The sequence below is a fragment of the Corvus kubaryi genome, unplaced genomic scaffold, assembly GCF_017639235.1.
Source record: "Corvus kubaryi isolate FWS band 111438036 unplaced genomic scaffold, C.kubaryi_AGA036_p1.0 68, whole genome shotgun sequence".
Classification (NCBI taxonomy): Eukaryota; Metazoa; Chordata; class Aves; order Passeriformes; family Corvidae; genus Corvus; species Corvus kubaryi.
In genome coordinates this window covers 20739493-20758300 of record NW_024582056.1, presented here as the reverse complement: position 1 = coordinate 20758300, position 18808 = coordinate 20739493, and the positions used below count along the sequence as shown (strand labels likewise).

Here is an 18808-nt window from a genome sequence, read left to right as displayed (position 1 = left end):
TTACTAATTACAAACATAATTATAAGTGTCATGATTCTTTTAAAAATCCTAATTTTAATTTTTGTATACTTATAGACCCCCCTAAATTTAGTTGTTTTCAATAAGTGAGTGTTTTAAGATCAGTTAAAACAACTGCAAACTGAATGGGCAGCTGGCTGACAAGGACTTAACCTTCATCAGGCTGTAGCTGCAAGTCAGTTTTTGTTTTGGATCAAGCCAAGACATTTCAGTGCAACGTGTGTCCTTTTCTCATGAAAAAGATGTCAAGTCAAGGTTTTGTTGTGGCAGCATCAGATTTTTAGAGAGGAGTGTGTTCAAGTTAGATATATGCTCCCAAGATTTAATCTTTGGAACTCTTATGGTATGGACTATAATTGCAGGAAACGTGAAGAAGAAACTAAGAGGAAAGAAGCCAAGCTGCAGAAAGGGATGCAGAACATGGAACAAAACAAGTTTTGGGTACAACAGAATCCCGCAAATCGGGAGAAGGCCACCAGTGTCCCACAGCTACCCAACAAAGCAGCTGACACACAGAGCAAGAGGATTCTGTCCCTCAATGCTTCACAGATCCAACCAGGGAGAAACAGCAGAGGTTCACCTAAGGCTGGTCACAACAAAGGGGCCCCAAAGGAGAGCTGCCTGTCAGTGGAGCCTCAGAGCGAAGGTCATAAGATCAGGCAAGGTTTGTGATCTTTTTAAATTGCGCTGTTTATCCGCTTTGTCCAATTCTTGGGGTTTTTTTTATATCGGACCCATTTTGTCTTGCTGTGATTTCATAATCTTTCATCACTTGAGCAATTTGTGCAGCAGGGTAGAGTTAGATACACATTCTTTTACTCTGTGTGAAGTAGTGAAAAACACCAGTATAGTGTCTTATGGAGTCTATAAAAATACGTAGAATATATGAAAACAGGCTGTGGGCAATGTTCTATTAGTTGCACTCTTTGGAGAAAATAAGATTAAAGATATTTGACATATCTGTGGTGCACATGAAGAATGTTAATGGAGAAATGGTATCTCTTGTTTTTAAACGAGATTTATCCTCTAGCTCAATCCAAACTGTCAGTGTTTGAAAGAATGCTATGCCTTTTTTAGGTATGCATTCCCTTTTTGTTACTGAAGTGATGCCAGGAAAGTTGATGCAACCAGGATCAAATCATGAAGTTGTATAGTCAGTTCTCATTAGGTGTTTTAATCAATCTTCTTTATTGGACTTCATTGGTCATTTTATTGGAATTAAATATAAATTTAGACCCTTTGGGCTATGAAAACTATGATTCAGTTGTTGGGTGTTTTCTGATCTCGTTATCCAGTCAAAAGGGTATCCTGTAAAGCATCGTTTCACCAGGTTCTGGATGATCCAGATGATTTTCTGGAATGCCAGTATATCAAAGATCTCTTTCTTTTCTTTTTCCCTTGATACCTACCCTGTAACATTCTGTCTGTTACATTTCATCCTGTCTGGTCTATTTTCTCACTCTCATTAATTTTCAAGCAGAATTGAAGGTGGATGGAAGATGGGGAATTTTCAGTTTTGCACTGCAGTCTGGCTTTCGAGTCACCCTCACCAGAGTGTTTAGAAGCAGTGATCACACAGCAGCAAGGGAGAAATAGGAAGGACTTCATAGTTTCATTCAGGATGTCAAGGGAAGTACTGAGAAGCCAAGTGCTTTGGGTTTCCTGGGTCAGTGGGTTATCCTGTGCCAGCATACAGGATGGATAGAGCAGGAGCTTTTCAGGCATCTAACTCAAATGTAATGTTAGAAAGAAAACCATTTGTAAAACATTGAGCAAATGAAAGAGTTTGGGACTCTACTGTGACAGGCAATCATGTCCTCTTCTGATTCTTCCTGCTTGCATTTTTTTTGTTCATTTAAGTGAATCCTAGTGTGCCTCAAAGGTAACTGAGCAAAAAAATCAGAGACATAAACTATGTTTTGCTGGATCAGAGACTGAACATTGTTTTCCAATTCTCTGTCTAAAGATTCATTGAGGAAACACATCAAAAGCAAGTCAAGTTGTGTCCATTTCCATTGTGACAAAGCCAACGAGGGAACAAAAGTTGAAGTGAAACATCAGGTTGCACCTGCTGCAGAAGTGGACGGAGAAAAGCACAAGGAACATGCTGTTGACACAACGGGTGCCTGTGCTCGGAGGAGCAGGAGGCTTCCTGCTTCTGCCTGTAGGACTGCCTGTGCTGGGGAAAAGCAAAGGGATTCAAGTCAGCCTCCCTCTGGCAAGAGGGACCACAGTGAGGGAAGGGCTGTGTTCTTCTGCGATGCCGCTTGTACCGGTGGAACAGCGCAAAACTCAAAGCTGGGTGAAGCTTCTTTCAAAGGCAAAAGGCACCAGCAGAAACCCAGAAATAAGGAGGTAAATGATAAGAGATGTTCACCAGCTGGTTCTAGTAGACCAGGAAGTGCCAAAACAGTATTTGTAAGCACCAGAAATGACAGCCTGCACGCTGTAGAACAAACTGTCAAAGTGGGAAACAATGAAATAGAAAAAAAGGCCTCCTCATTATTTTCTGCTGAGGCAGAACCTACCAGGACTGTGCCAAGAAACCCAGTAACATGTTCTGCTTCTGATCACAGTTTGAACTTGGAAAAAACAGGCATAATTGGATCCAGGAATGCAGATGATCAATTGTGTTCTGTTCCATGGCAAAGTACAAATATTGAACTAATCCCTTTAGAGATTCGAATGCAGATCATAGAAAAAGAAAGAAAAAGAAAAGAGCTGTTTCGGAAGAAGAACTATGCTGCCACAGTCATACAGAGGACGTGGAGAAGGTAAGATTACTGTTTCACTAGCTAGAGAAGAGTGAGATACAAGTAGATGTCAATTAAACTAGGCCTGTTGGAAACGTCCTTTATTTGGGCCTTTTGCTTACAATGTTGCCAGTGCTAAACGAGGAAGTTAATAATCTTTCTCCACACAAGGGGAAGTGGGTTCCAGTTGCCTAGAGTTACATCAGTCAGTTCATAAAAAGTGCAAGGTAAGTGATGACTTTTAATACTCAGAGAAATTGTTAAACTTCTATTTCAAGCACTGATATTTCTTTAGAGTGTGAATCAGGATTTGCCTAAGCCTGGAGTTCAGTGACACATGTGAAATTGTGCTCTGACCTGACTTTTAACCAGATAACCAAACCACGGGATGTTTGGAAGCTTTGAGTGTTCATTGCCAAAACTTGAAGCTAGCTTGAATACCTTGATTAAGCAGGAACAACTGCTGTACAGAAGAGAGAGATATGTCCCAGTGTTTGCTTTCCACAGCATTATCCCACTTTCATGAATTTCTGAGTTTCAACCTCAGAAATGCAATCATTCTAAAAGTACATGCTCCTTAATATTTAATTTCTTACCAAAATGGGCATGAAGAATATGGCTGTAGGGGAAGCACACTCTTCTTATTTCTTGTTTTTATTTAAACTTTCTTTGATTTTTATTGGGTGCAGAAACCTATAAATTGCTGATGTTTACTAATATTCTTTCCAGGTCTCTCACTCATTTAACAGTTTCTCTGAGGAACTCTGAGTTGAAGATGTCCCTGGCCATGGCAGGGAGGGTAGATGAGATGGTCTTTAAAAATCCCTTCCAACCCAAACCACGCTGTGGCACTGTGATTCCATGCCATATTCCTCATACCCACTCTGAACTGCATAGCAAAGCAGCCATTGTTCTCCCAGGGTTCTACCAGTTCTGCCCTCTCTGCTGTTCCCACTCACTGTGCAAGCAGCTGGGTGCTCCTTGGCCTTCTTTTCTGATGTAGATCCCAAGCTCTTGTCTTATGTGTTCAAATCCTTTAGATACCAAAAGCTAAAGGCAGTCAGGAGTAGGCACGTGCCATGGCTTTAAGACAAAGCAGAGCAATGTGTAGTGAGTGCTTGTGCAAATTTCCTCACAAGAACTGGGATCCAAAGTCTTGCATTAAGCTGACTTACCTGCATGAAAATCTGCATTCCATTTGCACTTCTGACTCTCTGAAGATTCTGATAGGCCTTTCTATACTGCTGGAACAGGGATGGTGTGCAATCTCTCCAAGAAGTGCATGCACTTACTAACACTTAGCATTTTGGAAATTGTGGGAATTAAAGATTGTTTAAGTTACATCTGTTATTTAAATACTTAATAGTGAAAAATAAATATATTTTTTCTGTTTGCAAGAACTCATAGAACACTAACAAAGATCATAAATTCTGCAGGACTGCAGGAGAGATTAGTTTGGCAGTTCTTCCACAGTCCTGTGTTTTCTTTTGGTCCAAACTTGCTCTGGTAAATAGCATGTACTTGTAGACAGCAATAAAATTATACACTGTTAATTCTGTGTAATTCTACATTAGAAACATGTAGAAGTACGTGCTTGAGTTCTGGAATTTCTCTAAATTAGAATTAAATGTATTTGTCTCACTCTGCAAATTTTATATTCCTGATTTATTTATTGAAGGCAAACACAACAGCAGAGTGGTACTGGTCTACTTAAGTGTATCAAACTTGCCATTCTCAGGAGAATGTTTCAATTCCCAAATCTGCAAACTTTATAAATGTACTCCTCAAAAGTGTATTCTAAGGTGTGTGGCTTGCCAAAGGTTAATTGCTTATCCTGCTTGTTGAGGCTTACAGATTCTGTGTCTGTGTTCTCTCGTGGGGGGCACTGGGGCCTGTACCATGCTCCAGGGCCCACAGGGAGTCAACAGAAGCTGGAATAAGTTGGTTGTCGTTGCTGTTGTTCTCCCACTGGAGTCAAGCTGTATTTTTTTAATATATTATTTCTGTGTGCATACTTTGGCCAGCAGTAGTTTTTAAGATTAGAGCCTCTGTAACAATGAGTGAGAACACCACTTGCCAGCTTTGTTGTTCTGCACGTGGATATTCCACTTTTCTTTTAGGCGCAGTAGTTTTGTTGACTAAGCATCAGGTATTTTAAAGCACCATGTCAGATTCATATTGTATCAGACTTGGTCCCATTCCCCTTTTTTCTCACTAGGATCAGAATGATGTGTTACGAGAGAGCTGAACTAAAATAATGAATTAAAACAATCTACAGATAACTGCTTACCTCTCCTGAGTGTCAGAACCTCACAGTTGTTTTCTTGTTGCTAAAAACTACCAGAAGTTCTCTACAAACATGAAGTCACAGCTGGGTGCAAAGGTGGAGTGACTGTGAATGGGTCATTTCACATATCAGCAAAGGCAGCTGGCAGTAATTACTGAATTCCAAGAGAGTAGCTTAGTATTCTTTTCTGCTCGAGTATAAAACAGTTCCCCAAATGGTTTTTTCTGCAGTTAAGTATGCACTTAACCCATCCTTAGCTCAAGTTATGTTAACAAGTCACTGTAACTGTGTTCCTGCACTTTCTTTTCCTCTTATCCCCTTGAAAAGTTAAAAGTGACATGTTATTCAAGAAAACTGGATCATATTTTTTCCTCTGTCTCTCAATAATACTCCAGTTCTGAATTCATACCATGCTTCACAACTTGAAGGCCCTGGCCAGATGCAGTTGCTGCCTGCATTTGTTATGTACTTTAATGAGCTGCATAATGGTACATGCCTGAATTGTGAAGCTTCATTAAATTAAGATTAAATAGATTTGTCTCACCCAGCAAATTTCACAGAGGTAATTTACTAAGCTTATTGGAAGTTTAAAGTTATTCGAGCTGTAACGGAGCATATCATCCCCCTTTGGCATTCTATCGTGCTTTTATGTACTCATTTTTTGTATATGACTGTTGCTTTGTTTGAATTATATAGTTCATTGGCTTAGAACATATATTTAAACAATTTGTATCTGGCTTGTTGTCTTTTGTTTTAATTTAGAACTTGTTAGAGGGAACAACAATAAAAATCGCCTCTTTCTCTCTCCTTCTTCCTTCGCTTTACCGGGGCATCCAGTGGAAGCTTTTCTGAATGCCAGAGGAGATGACGATCAATGTGTTTTGGCCTCTTACCAAACACTTATAATTAATATTTTACAAGTGTTACTCAATGCTCATTTGTGACAGGCTTGTTCTGGGAGGATTCAGAGTTAATTGCTAAGCCAGTTAATTGACTTGTGAGTGTGAACCGCCAATATCCGATTGAATACTTACCTCCGATTCAAGTGGAAAAAAAACCCCAAACAACTCCCTGCTGCTGGTGCCATTTGCCACCGGAGTGTGAGGGACAGATAATCTGCTGCTGCCACTCGCAGAGGGCTGTGACTGTGTGTAAGATCAAAGCAGCTGAGGCAAGGTTGGGTCAAAAGACAGGGAGCCTTTGAAGGGAAGGGAAAAACCCGCAGATTGCTGAAAACAAGGTGAGGGGAGCATCTTCAGAAGGAGGAGTGAGCAGCTCAATTTTCTGCAGAGGAAATGTGCAGTTGAACCCACAGGAGGTAGATTTGGTTTGTCTCTTGCACTGATTGACTGAGGACATGAGCACGTGAGAAAGTTTGGTGTTACTAAGCTGTGAATATAGTGAAAATGAGGAAGCAGTATTGATTATACTGTTACCATAAATATTTATAGTTTTGTCTTCTGATGATTTTCTATTTATAAAGCAGCTGATAAGCTGATGTTGAAGCACTGTACCTCTTGACACCTGTAACACCAGATCTTTACTAACTGTGTGAAATAATGGATGCATCCAAAATTGAACCCAGCTCCTACTTTTTCTTCTGAACAAACATTTCTCATCCAAGTGACTTAGCACATCAGTGGGAGTTCTGTTTTCCCAGTTACTCATGTAATCCACCATGTGAACTGATGCGTGGAAAGCACGGAAGTTAAAACAGGTCACCTAAAACAAGTGCTCTTCTCTTTTCTGCTCTCTAGTTACCAGCTAAGACAGGAGTTGTTTCAGCTCCTTAGTGCTAAGCGGCAGTGCAAGGAAGATGAAGACAAATGGAGACAAGAGGCAGCTGCCTTCTTCATTCAGGTTGCTTGGAAGAAACAGCTGAACCATAGCCCTCTGAAATCAGTTCCTTCATGTAAAAATCTGAAATCCGTAAACAAAACCAGCTCAGCCATAAAAACCAGCAAGCAGTCCATCCTAAAGCAGATCTATGGTAATTTTCTCTTCACTATAATTTATTTTAAATAACCATGCTTTTATTTTTACAACAGAGTGCATTCATCTATGCACTTCTTACCTAATTATTAAGGATTTCAACTATTTATAAAAATTAGTCTGAATCTCAGGTGTTCTGGGCAACTGTATTTTTGTATCAGGTTAAAAAAGCCAAACAACTCTGTGATTTAAAATGGCTCCTGCTAAAGCTGTTTGAATCCCCACACAGCATTGTTTCAGCACAGGTCTTGAGCAATCAACTAATTCCGTTGCCAGAGCTGCTCACATATATCAATGTGGAAAGAGAACAGAGCAGTTAAGCTGGGGATAGCTGGCTGTATCCATGCAGAGTGGCTATCTGGATCATGGTTTGGTTTTTTAAAGCCTTGTTCAAAACATTTTTTTTTTGTTTTGTACTGTTTTAAAAATATTTCATTTGAAGAGTATATTCCCTGTTGATAACCCTCCTGTATGAAGATATGTGGTCTTTATGGAAAGAGCAAGATTGTTTTTTATAAAATTCTGCACTGCTTTTCACTGTGCCTGAATGTGCATGTGCAAAGGAATGCATCTTCAAGAAAAGGCAGAGGAAAAGTATTGCTTCTAGACCCCAAGTTCCTGTACAATGTGGATCACTGATGAAGTAAGGATATGCTAACTATAGGTACTTTAACAGGTGGTGAGTCACTTCTATCATGGCTCTGTAGCTTAGACCCAAAAAGGGTAAAAAAAATAAAGCTAATAGATTTATTTTCCTTTTTTTTTTTAATAGCAACTGCAAGATGTATTTTAACTGTAGTTAAATTTCAGTTGTGGTTGTCACAATTTTCTGTCATACAGTGTCTCATGAGTTTCTCCATAATAAATGAGAGTAATTTTTAGGATAAAATAATGCTGTAGCTCACTGAAATAGATTGTAGGTATACATCATCACATGTTTATGTGATAAACAGAGAGATGTTCACATTGTTTGTTAAAGGACGTTCTCAGGAAGGCAAAGTGTGTCAGTCAACAAGACCTCCTTCTAAGCTGAAACTTTCTGATGTGCAGTTGGTCTCAGGTAGGACACATCCATTTTAAGAATGCTTAATTTGATGTTTATATACATGAGGTTGGTTTCTTCTTAGATAAGAAAACAATGTTCTCAAGGACTGGGCTCTCTTATCAAAATATGTAACTACTACCGAACTGTTGTGATTGCACGCTCCTTCTTTCACTTTTGGGCTTAATTGAGCACTGCACTTCTATCCTTATGTTGAGTCATTTAGATTAAAAACTTCTTTATTAAATGTCATTTTTCACGCTTTTTAAAGTGTCTTATGCACTTACTTGGGGTTGGGAGCTGTGGTAATGTTGGTGCTTTCACCACATGAAGGTTTAGTGCCCCGCTGGGCATTTGGTGTTCCTGGCTGTGCTACACCTTGGTCAGACAGGCCACAGCTAGATGGGAACACAGCAACTGCTTCAAGGAGTTGAGTTCAGGTAGTTTGCAAAGGGATGTAAAATACATTTTCCAAGTAGTTTAACACAACTCCAAAGTCAGAAGGAAATCTGACAGTGTCCTTGAGTTTGTTAGAACTGTAGGTGAGTTGCTGCCTCACGAAGAGACAGAGGCCTTTTTCTTTCACTGTCTGAGAACTGTTTTAATTAAGAGGCATACCCAGACAGGTGTTTGATTGCCACCTCTTCATGCAGATATGGATCTAAATTTTAAAAGAGCTTTTAGCTCTTTTCGTTTAACTTTACAGGACAACAGATCTCCCTGTCTTCTGAAGTAAAAAGGCTTTCTCTTGAGGCTGGAGTGGCCTTTGCTTTCATAACTTGGTGACGAATAGGTTAGTGATAGGAACTCTGCCCAGTTCCTTTAGAACACTACCTACTTTTATTCACCTAATAGGAGCTCAGGGAACTTTAGCCCTTACTTAAAAGACAATAACATGTTTTTCATCTCCCTGCCTTTGTGCATGACAACATTACGTTTGTTGGAAAAGTTCAGAGCTGTCAGTGGCTAATGCCAGATACTCCGTTTCTGACGTAGGTGCCTGGAGTAGGTCAGAATAGACTGTTCAGTTTGATTCTTCCCTTGCAGAAGGTACATTTGGGAAGGTGAAGGCTGACTGTCAGCCCGAGCTTTAATGTTCATAGAGCTTATGAAAGACGCGTGCAGTGACAAATCTGTAGCAGGGACTGACACACAACTCAAGCAAACACTTTGGAAGAGGGGATATGCAGGTGTTCAAAGGAAATGTTCAGTAAGGCAGGCAGAAGGTGACAGGTACAAAAGGGATGGGATATACACATGGGGTAGGTGCTTTGGAATATTCTGGCAAATAGGCCCTTTAAGATTGTTGTCATTAAAACATTTCAGAACCTGAGATTTGTTCCTTTTCTAGTATTTTTTAAATTGAATAGATTACCTTTGTCAATTCAGCAAGTGGCACTTAGAGAGGTGCTCTGCAGCAGAACCAGCATAGTTCTTTGTTTCACTGTGGACATTAAAGTGTGTTCAGAGTTGCAAAGGAGCAGGTTTTGCAACTCTTGGCATTAGAATATGTCCTTAATATGTGCTGAATTCGCACCCTCAATGAAACACTTGGATTTGCACTTGGGATGACCCTGGGTAGAATGGGATAAAGCACTGAAATGTTTGCAGCTAATCTTTACAAAACTGGGAAAGGAAAACATGCATGTTATTTGTAGCACATTACAGGAAATAAAAAAACATTGCATGAGCCCAGACATTCACCCAGACTCAACTGGGAAGGGTCAGCTGACATTCATTCTTGCTTTCTAACAATTCAGAGCACTCACTTTAGCCCTGGACTAGTTTCCCTGACTTTCTAGAACAGGCCCAATGCCTACCTCATGTTGCTAAACATTGCTCAACACAATCTCTTTCTACTCTTCAGCAAATTCAGCCAAGAGTGTTGTGTTAGTCTGGAATCCTTCATTAATTTATGGGGGTAAATCTTAAGCTGCACCATGAGAGGCTGCTGAAGTCCGACACACACAGCAGCAGCATCAATGTTCCATACAAGCTGTACCCAGTGCCACAGAAACCAAACTCTATTGAGAGACAATCAGCAGTGAGATGCCAAGAAAAAAGCATATTCTGTGCCCAGGGGATTTGCTGCTTATGAAATCTAGAACACAGTGTAGATGAAGCCTCTTTTCACCCACTAGTTACTCATCAAAACTATTTTGTTCTTTTACAGTAAGCAACCTACAGTGTGTTAATTTGCTGGAGAACATGGGAAAATCAAGGCAATATTCATACAACATGAGACCAACCACTGCTGCAAAACCAAAAAATGCAAGACTCAAGCATTAAGCAAGACCATGTTTGGAATTTAAAATCCATTCCAGTACAACTGTTATCTTTCACAATGTATAAGCCATCTATGATGTATTAAACTAGAACATTTGCAGTTTTGTATTATCACAGCATTACAGACCAAGCAGACTTCTAAGGAGCTGGACTCAATTTTGTGTACAAACTGGTTTTTAAATGCAACTGTTAATTTCTTTACCAACACAGGATGAAATCTGAATTGCATTTGAAGACAGAAGATGAAGCACTAAGCCTAGTATTGCAATAAAGTTGCAGGGGCTATCAAAGCTCTCCATTGCAAAAAGTAGGAATTTTCTCCTCAAAGAAGAGGGAAACTGTACTAAAGATGTTACATTTCTGAGAGACAAATGTTCGATTTTACATCAAATTCATTAAATTCATTTTGAAATCCAAGCAGGAATGGAAGAATAGCCTTTGTTCTCCACTTCTCTACTAAAGAAACAATTGTTCCTTAGCTAACTATGGATTTGGAAGGAAATGTAGACATGTTTACAAAGAACACTCACTAAAGAAATTGCTTTCACAACCTATGGAAACTATTAGGGCTGCGTTTTCTACCCTTTGAAATTATCACCGATTTTTTTAAAAAACTATTTTTCTATGTGCATGAAATAGAGAAGCAAAAAAAGATGCTATTCTAGGGAAAAACGGTTCTTTTAATAGCTTTGGAGCTGCCACAGTGTACAGTATTTACCTTGCACAAAGTATGTAAAAATATGAACTCAGCAAAAAATAAAAAATGTTACTCTAAAGCATATTGTTTTCTCTTTTTTTTCTACTTGATACTACACAATTCTTTTTAAAATAATGTGATGCTTCAAAATAATAGATGAGCAGAGTCAATTTAAGTCTGTTTCTCTGCAAGCTCTTCAGCATCAAGGACTGGATTTTCTTTAACACCCCTCACTGTAGTCACAACATTTTAGTAAAACACCTTCCAGTAACATCTACTTGCTTGAAAAAAAGGCAATAGAAGTATTGCAGTTCTCTGTAAAATTTTTATTGTTTCACTTACAAAAAAATTGACAAGCTTTGTTCCAACATCTTCCATTCAAAACTAAATAGAAGTAAATGCTTTACAATAAATGCAATTCGACCTCTTCAATATACTGTGTTTATAGGGCCAGGTGTCTGGGGATGAGAGGCAAGGTAGATGTTGAAACAGTAATGGAGGTCTGTGAGCCACTGCTCCTGAACTTCACCACTCTTCAGTGTCTAGGAAGAAGGAGGACAAAAGGTAAAACTCAATTTCCCCAACAGCACTTGCAAAACTTGGCTTTGTTTTTACAGGTAATCAGGTGCACTGTTAAAGGTACAAGACAGCCCTGTTCCCCTGCACACAGTGACATTGTTCCTCTCTTTTACACATTTCCACACACTGTGTCTGTTAAAGCCCAAATAATAAAGTGTTACAACTGGGTACACTAAGTCATTACATTACCAAGCGTGTGAGTTACACCAGATGTGCTTTCCTTACTCTTAATTAGAGTGGCTCACTTACTTTCCAATTCTGCAATTTATAGGCAATTAAAATGCAAATGAGCATGGTTCTACCAGTGCAGGAGAGCTCCCCAACCCAGTCTAAGGAGAACTGCTACCAAGAGACCAGCACAGCCCACAGCCCAGGAATTCCCTCTTCTCAGGATTTGTAGGTGGCTTACAAAACCCAACAACAACAAGCACAACCCACCCACAAAGGAACACCACAAGCATTGGTTGTGACATTTTCAACACTAAAGGAAAACAGCCCCCTCCTAACCTGCAGGTTAGAGAACCTCACCATAATGTCTTACATCTGCTTTCACCACCACCATTTTAAAATGGCTCTTCTTCAATGTTTGAACTAATTTTTAAAAATAAACACGACATACATGTAGTCTCTGGGAAACAAGTTTCATACCATGATGTCCTTGATGATCTGTTGCACCAGAAACTCATTTGTGATCATGTGGTTCCTGAGCTGCCCATGCTGCATTAGTAAGCGAAGCAACTGAGCAACAATGGGCAGCTCTTCCCGACAGATCCTGCTCACTTGCAGGCTCTGCAGCATCAGCCTCAGTAACCGTGGCAGGAGTGCTAATGCAGAAATGCATGATCCCCACAGCATATCCCTGAGAGGAGAAGATAATCAAGACTGAAATCATAGAGGACACACTTTTCAAGGGTGCTTCTGTGAACTGGCTGCATGGCTGTACAAGGAAACCTGCTTCTGTGGATTCAATCACACCAGCTGCATTCACCATAATTAGAGGCAAAGCAGAAAATTTGCACCAGAAAATGCCAAAGTTGAAAATATTCCAAAATTTTGTACAGCACTGGAAAAAAATAAAGGCCCTGCCCTGGAAGCTACAAATATTGCTGAACCTCTCACGCAGTGCAATTTCTGCTTGATAACAGCTGCAAAGAGGTTTTTGGTTCAGTCATTTTTCTGGTACACCTGAATCTTTGTTTAAGATTCATAAGAAATTAAATAATGGACTCATTTCCTTGTGATATGCAAGTCATTAAATACATTAAGAGGAGGAGGACTTGGGCTTTAAGTAAATTTTCAGGAAGCTTTTAACAACTTTTCTGTGTATGGAAAAGTTTGGCCTCTTTAAAGACATTTCTGCATTTCAGGTGAATTTATTTGAATCCGTTATCTGTAGCTTTTTGGTTTTTTAAATCAAATGGATTTAAAATATCTATGTAATGTATCTATGTAATGATGCCTGAGAAGTTTTGTTAAAACTGAAACATCAGATCAGTTAAGAATATGTACTCATAAAGCCAAATTCTTTGCATGGTGCTTTTCAATGTATCTAATGAAGCTAAGGTTAAAGATTAAGGTATAAATATCCAACTTTACAAAATCAGGATGGTTTTGACATCCAAGTAGAACAATTTTAAATGAAACCTTCTTCACTTTCTGTTTTAAGTAATTCCTGGTAACTTTGCAGATGTTTTTCTTAAGTCTACATAGTGATTTGAAGTAAGCAGAGAGACAGGAAAATAAATTGTATGTGTGTGGAGGTACCCTGTCATGTCACGTCTCTAAATATTTGTGGCTGCAAAGACAGAGACAAGATGGTAAGAAGAGCAGCTTTACCTTTTCTGTAGATGTTCTGCATCTTCTCTGTCTATAGTTAGCAGAAAGTACAGAAGACTGTAACAACAGGAGGCCAAGAACCTGTGCAGGTTTTCACTTATGATGCAGGCTTGATCCAAAAGCTTATTTATGGCACATAGAACAGATCCAGCTGTGCTATCAGGTATTACAACCAATCCAACCTGTATTAAAACAAGACAAAAAAACAACCCAAGTTCATCACTTTATACAGAAGATTTTTTGCTGGGATACAAGCAAACCTAGAGCTTTCCTATGGTGACATGTATTACTTTGCTTCTGATCAAACTCTACAGACCACTGCATTTTTTCAAATCCCTACTTTCCCAATAAACTGCCACCCATACCAGCAGAAGGTTAAATTGACATCTTCATTCCATCCCTTCTAAACAAACACTCATCTCAAACATATCTGAAAAACACAGCACTGCTTTGAGCCTTGCTCTGAATGACAGTGCAGGCACAATCAATCTTCTGGGCAGAACAGGTCTTTCCTTTTAAGCATCTATCATGGGACTGGGAAGGCCTTTCTAGTCTTGAAATGGCAGTGAGCAGTCACTGAAGTAGAAGGAAACTCTGATTTATGCTACAGAAAGGAAAGCCTCTGCTGGATTGTCACCAGGGTGAGTCTCCTTTGAAGCCCAACAGGAGCTTTATGAACCGAGGTGAAGCAAAGCTAATGAAATATGTGGTGAGCCCAAAGTGGGGTGATGCTCTGCTGTTGTTAAAGAGAGAACAACATCTTGAGTAAGGGTTTTATAGGCACGATAAATAATTTAGAAAAAATTCTTTTTTGTGTAGAGGCAGTGAATTTGGAAGCAGTTTAAATTTTGAAGTACTGTGGAATAAGTACCCTAGATTTTTGTCTTGTAAAGCCATAAAAACATCATGCACTGCTAGTGTGGCACCATTTACCTTTAAAAAACTATTTAAGGAGTTTGAGAATAGTCTGATTTGCTCACCTGCAAATACACTGTTTCAAGCTGACAGAGGGAGTTGGTTCACTTAACAAGGTCAGCTGTTTCTTTTAGAAATGTTTAGAGATAAGATCAATAAAGTACAAGCTACAGAAATGTGAAATGTATTTCATTCATACCATTACTTGTGAGAGGTAAGACATACAGAACAACTACAGGCTGAAACTTTTAAATCCTTCCAGCCTAAGACACTGGGTGTATTTCAAGGCCATGAGCACAGGTCACTGTCCCAGGCTGACCCTGTTCCAGTCAGGTGCACAGGCAGGAGGATGATGATGATGGTCCTGCCTGACAGAAGGTGGGACTGCAGCTGTCACCACGACCCTGCTGAATACTACAGGATACTGAGGCACCAAACAATAAAAACCAATAATGATCTTCCTGATCAACCATAAATAAGAAATAATGGCAACAGTCTAGATGGATATAAAGAACCATCCTGAAGACCTGAGCCAACACTACTGATGGAATGTGCTGGTCAGCAGTCTGGAAGTTAATGTGAACAGAGACATTTCAATTTATACAAATCCAGTAGATGAGGCTGCTCAGATAAGTTCCCATATAGGATGTTGCCTCCATGGTGCCTTTGCTCCCTGTGAAGCAGCAAGTTGGAGACCTTGGGCAGCAGCCTTGCCAACCTTAAAAATCCACTTAACTGTTTGCTCTCAAAGGGACAGGGCACTAGAACATATAAGCCTTTTCAAAAGCTGATTTAAGTCAACACCCCCAAAAATCCAGACTATGGTTATAGGTAAGCTACTCCCTCTATGGAAGCTTTGGTCTAGTAACTTCTCAGTATGGCCCCATACAGGGAATTGCAGACATTTGTTAGGTCACAGAACCACCCTGACAGGAGGGCAGAGGCAGACCCTGTGGTCCTCCCTCTCATCAGGCAGCAGCACAGGTAACTGCAAATTCTGTCCCTGACCCTTCTGTTACCCAGCTCTGGCTTTGCCATCCCCATCCTCAGCTCAGGCATGTTCAGGATTAGAAGACAGGCTGTAAAACCCAAAGAATGGGTCAGGTTGGGAGGGACCACAGTGGGTCAGCTGGTCCAACCTCCCTGCTCCAGCAGGGTCATCCCAAAGCACGTGGCACAGGATTGTGTCCAGACAGTTCTTGAGTATCTCCAGTGAGGAAGACTCCACAACATCTCTGGACAATCTATTCCAGGGCACAGTTACCCACACAATAAAGAATTTCTTCCTCACATTCAAGTGGAGCTTCCTGAGCATCAGCTTCTGCCCATTGCCTCTTGTCCTACTGCACAGCACCACAAAGAACCTGGCTCCATCTTCTTGGCATAGTTTAGATACTTACATATATTGATGAGGTAAAAAACCTCATCTAAATCTGCTGGTCGCTCTTTTGAAAAGCAAAGCAAACCAAGAAGTGTTTCATTTATGGCCAAACTGCCTTGAAGACAAGCTGAAGTATTGACAAATCTGAGCAAAATTACTCATCAGCTTAGCTACCAACAGTTATGTATTTTTTAAACTCACCCAAATCTTGCTTAAAGCTTTTGCAAATGCTGAAATTATACATGAAATACATAGGATAAGTGGATTGGGGGATTAACGAGACTGTTAGCATATTTATCACAAGGAAGCTTTAACATAGAAGATAAAATGGTACCTACCAGATATTTACAGATGCCAGTCTGGAGAATGTCAAAACACTGACTTTGTGAAGGTATAGTGGACAAGCTGTGACAGATCACCTGTTTTAATAAAACAAAGTTATATTTAAGCACTCCAAATGCAACCAGCAATCACTCACTGTCATACTTTGCTGACAAACCTAAATCCAAAGTACCTACAGGAACACATAGCAATTTTGTCTCAAAGTACTGATTCTTTACAGTGTGTAAGACTAGCGTTGCCAACATGAATTGCTCAGTGCTTAAAGAGATGATGGTCTACACCATTAGGTTTTTTGGGAAAGGGTCTCTGCATTTTATCTGTGTAATAGAAGGCCAAAAGTTTTCAAGTCTATCAAGCTAGAGTGCCCTACCAAGCCTCCAAATTCCTTTCCACATAGCCAAAGAATTTCAGAAAACAACTTCCCAAATAACTGCATCAAGCATGAAACAGAGGGATCAGAGTGAAACAGAAAAATAATATAACAAGAATGTAGAAAAAAATCCATTTCTAACTTATTTTCCTCTACAGTGCCAAAAATGTCATGTTCAAAAACGATACAAAATGTAATGAAATCTTGCTTCATAAACTGCATAAAACTTTCTGGTGCTTATATAATCAGGCACTAGCAAACTACCATGAAATCTCAAATGTCTCCTGGACAGGGTAAAGAAACCACAGCTCCAGTAGAACTGCTGGTAAGCTGCACTGCAATCCTCAGCAGGTGGCTTTCTTTGTTCCTCTCTTCCTTCCCATCTATTCCAATAATTTGCAAACTAGCTGGAGAGCTTGGATGCCCTCTCGCTGTTCACATTCACTGCTTATGCCACCAGAGTGGCAACTAAAGCCTCCAGAGAAGCCAATGTGCACAGCACGAGTGTGTTATCAGACCATGAGGAATTGTGATGTCCTGCTAAGGGCAAGATGGAAGAACCACTACATGAGGAATGGAATCTTCTCTTTGTGCTTAAGGGAATCAGAAAATAGCAAACTCAGTTTGAAGGACGAAAGAATTTAAGTCCATGAGTTTTACAAATATCTCCACTAAGCAAAACACATTCCTCTAAGATCCCTCATGACTCAAGATCCGAAGAGAATTTTTCACAGGAGGATCTGACCTGAGGCATTGAATTCCATGACAGTGTCTTGGTCTTGAGACTTCAGTTGAATCAGGCAAGTCAAGATACCAAAACAAGAGATAATGACAAAATAGAACATATCAACCATGTTGTGTCAAAAATCATAGTCCACAACACTTGCAGCTGGAGGAAGGGAAAGGTGAGGGAAAGAACCATTAGCTCCAAGTCCTGTGGCATGAAAACTCAGCCCTAACTAATGTGGATGCCAGTGGTGGTTTAATCAGAAATAGCCAAGCAGCACCATTTGTGGTGATACAGAAGCGCACTCAGCTTTTTCCAAAATTACATGCCACACCTGTTTTTAGCCCTGCTTACACCAGCCAAATTCAGGAGATCCTTAACACATTTGCCTGGTGGAACGTAACATTGCTGGGCTGTCAGGACATTGCTCATGTTAATCAGTATCACAGGGGTAGTGCAAGTGTTTCGTTTGACTAGTAGGACTGTTTAAAAAAACAATTTCATAGACACTCTTGCACTGAATACCTTTACTATACATTTACTTTATAATGAAACAGTATTATTAAAACTGAGTACACCATCCTAAATATAGTAGGGCTTTTGTACGCTGCAGTTTGAAAGTGATAAAATATTAGGTACCCTGGAATATTCCCAAGAAACCCACTCAAAACATCTGTGTTACTAGCAGTGTCAAGGAATAAAGTCAAGCTGCAACAGAGGTTATTACCAGGGACTGTCATGTCAAGGACAAACTGTGACACCAATCTGACCTGGCATTTTAATGAGCAGCACTTACACAAAAGGTAAAGCTGCACTGATGAAATCTGTCAGATGACAGCTCCAAGCTGAGAAACCCTGCCAAGGCAGGAGGACTGGACTAACCTATGGAAAAGATCGCACAGGTTTGATGAGTAAGAGCTACAGAAAAAATTCAGTGAAACAAAAGTTCCATGTGCTTGGAGACTGACAAAAGCTTCTGCATGCAGCTACGAGTTTCACCAGTTGGAAATGAGAAGGAAATTCTGTGAGTAACAGCTGACCACAAGGTGGTTGTGATACAACCACAAAACAGGCAAATGTTACTTCAGGATGTAAAGATAATCCCAAGAGAAGCAATCAGACAGAATAAGGATCATCTGTTCAGTACTACTCTTACAGAGTTAGACCATTTCTGACATACTGTGCAAAGTAGGAGCCACTCATTTTCAAGAAAGGCAAATTCAAACAAAACAGACACAGAAGAACTGCACAAAGAAGAGAGGTCCTGTCTTACAGGTGTCAGTGCAAAGAACTTAACCTGCCTGAGCTGGCAAAATGACACCCAAGAAGGGATCTTACTGTCACTTACAAAGTGATGAAAAACGCTGCAGGAAAACAAATGTATCCAAACAACAACTAAATGTAACAATGATCATGGCTGGGTGGGAACGCAGATGAGATGAAAATTGGGAAGGATGATTACGAAAGGGGAAAATGCAGGAGACATTTCTTGCTCATAAGACAGAGCTTAGGCAGTTTACAAAGGGGTTTGCCATATGCTTGTGAGCACATTACACCAGACACAGTCTGCCAGAGATCCATTT

General features: G+C 40.0%; 2 protein-coding genes across 13 annotated transcripts in view; one reads left to right on the top strand and one right to left on the bottom strand.

The window, feature by feature from the left end:
• INVS (inversin) overlaps nt 1-11154 on the top strand; it is an 86307-nt gene extending 75153 nt beyond the window's left edge. For 6 of the 8 annotated variants that reach the window (XM_042048938.1, XM_042048935.1, XM_042048942.1 and 3 more), the window contains 5 exons: nt 381-682; nt 1985-2792; nt 6816-7048; nt 8030-8110; nt 10266-11154. In XM_042048938.1, the coding sequence (XP_041904872.1) occupies nt 381-682; nt 1985-2792; nt 6816-7048; nt 8030-8110; nt 10266-10381 (1540 nt within the window). In that variant the 3' untranslated portion in view covers nt 10382-11154. The remainder of the gene's footprint in view (nt 1-380; nt 683-1984; nt 2793-6815; nt 7049-8029; nt 8111-10265) is intronic. The other 2 variants (XM_042048937.1, XM_042048943.1) reach the window with 2 other exon arrangements.
• A 226-nt stretch (nt 11155-11380) lies between these two features.
• TEX10 (testis expressed 10) overlaps nt 11381-18808 on the bottom strand; it is a 55739-nt gene continuing 48311 nt past the window's right edge. For all 5 annotated transcript variants that reach the window (XM_042048945.1, XM_042048944.1, XM_042048948.1 and 2 more), the window contains 4 exons: nt 16125-16205; nt 13491-13672; nt 12303-12513; nt 11381-11617 (listed from right to left, as the gene is read on the bottom strand). In XM_042048945.1, coding sequence (XP_041904879.1) covers nt 11504-11617; nt 12303-12513; nt 13491-13672; nt 16125-16205 — 588 coding nt within the window. In that variant the 3' untranslated portion in view covers nt 11381-11503. The remainder of the gene's footprint in view (nt 11618-12302; nt 12514-13490; nt 13673-16124; nt 16206-18808) is intronic.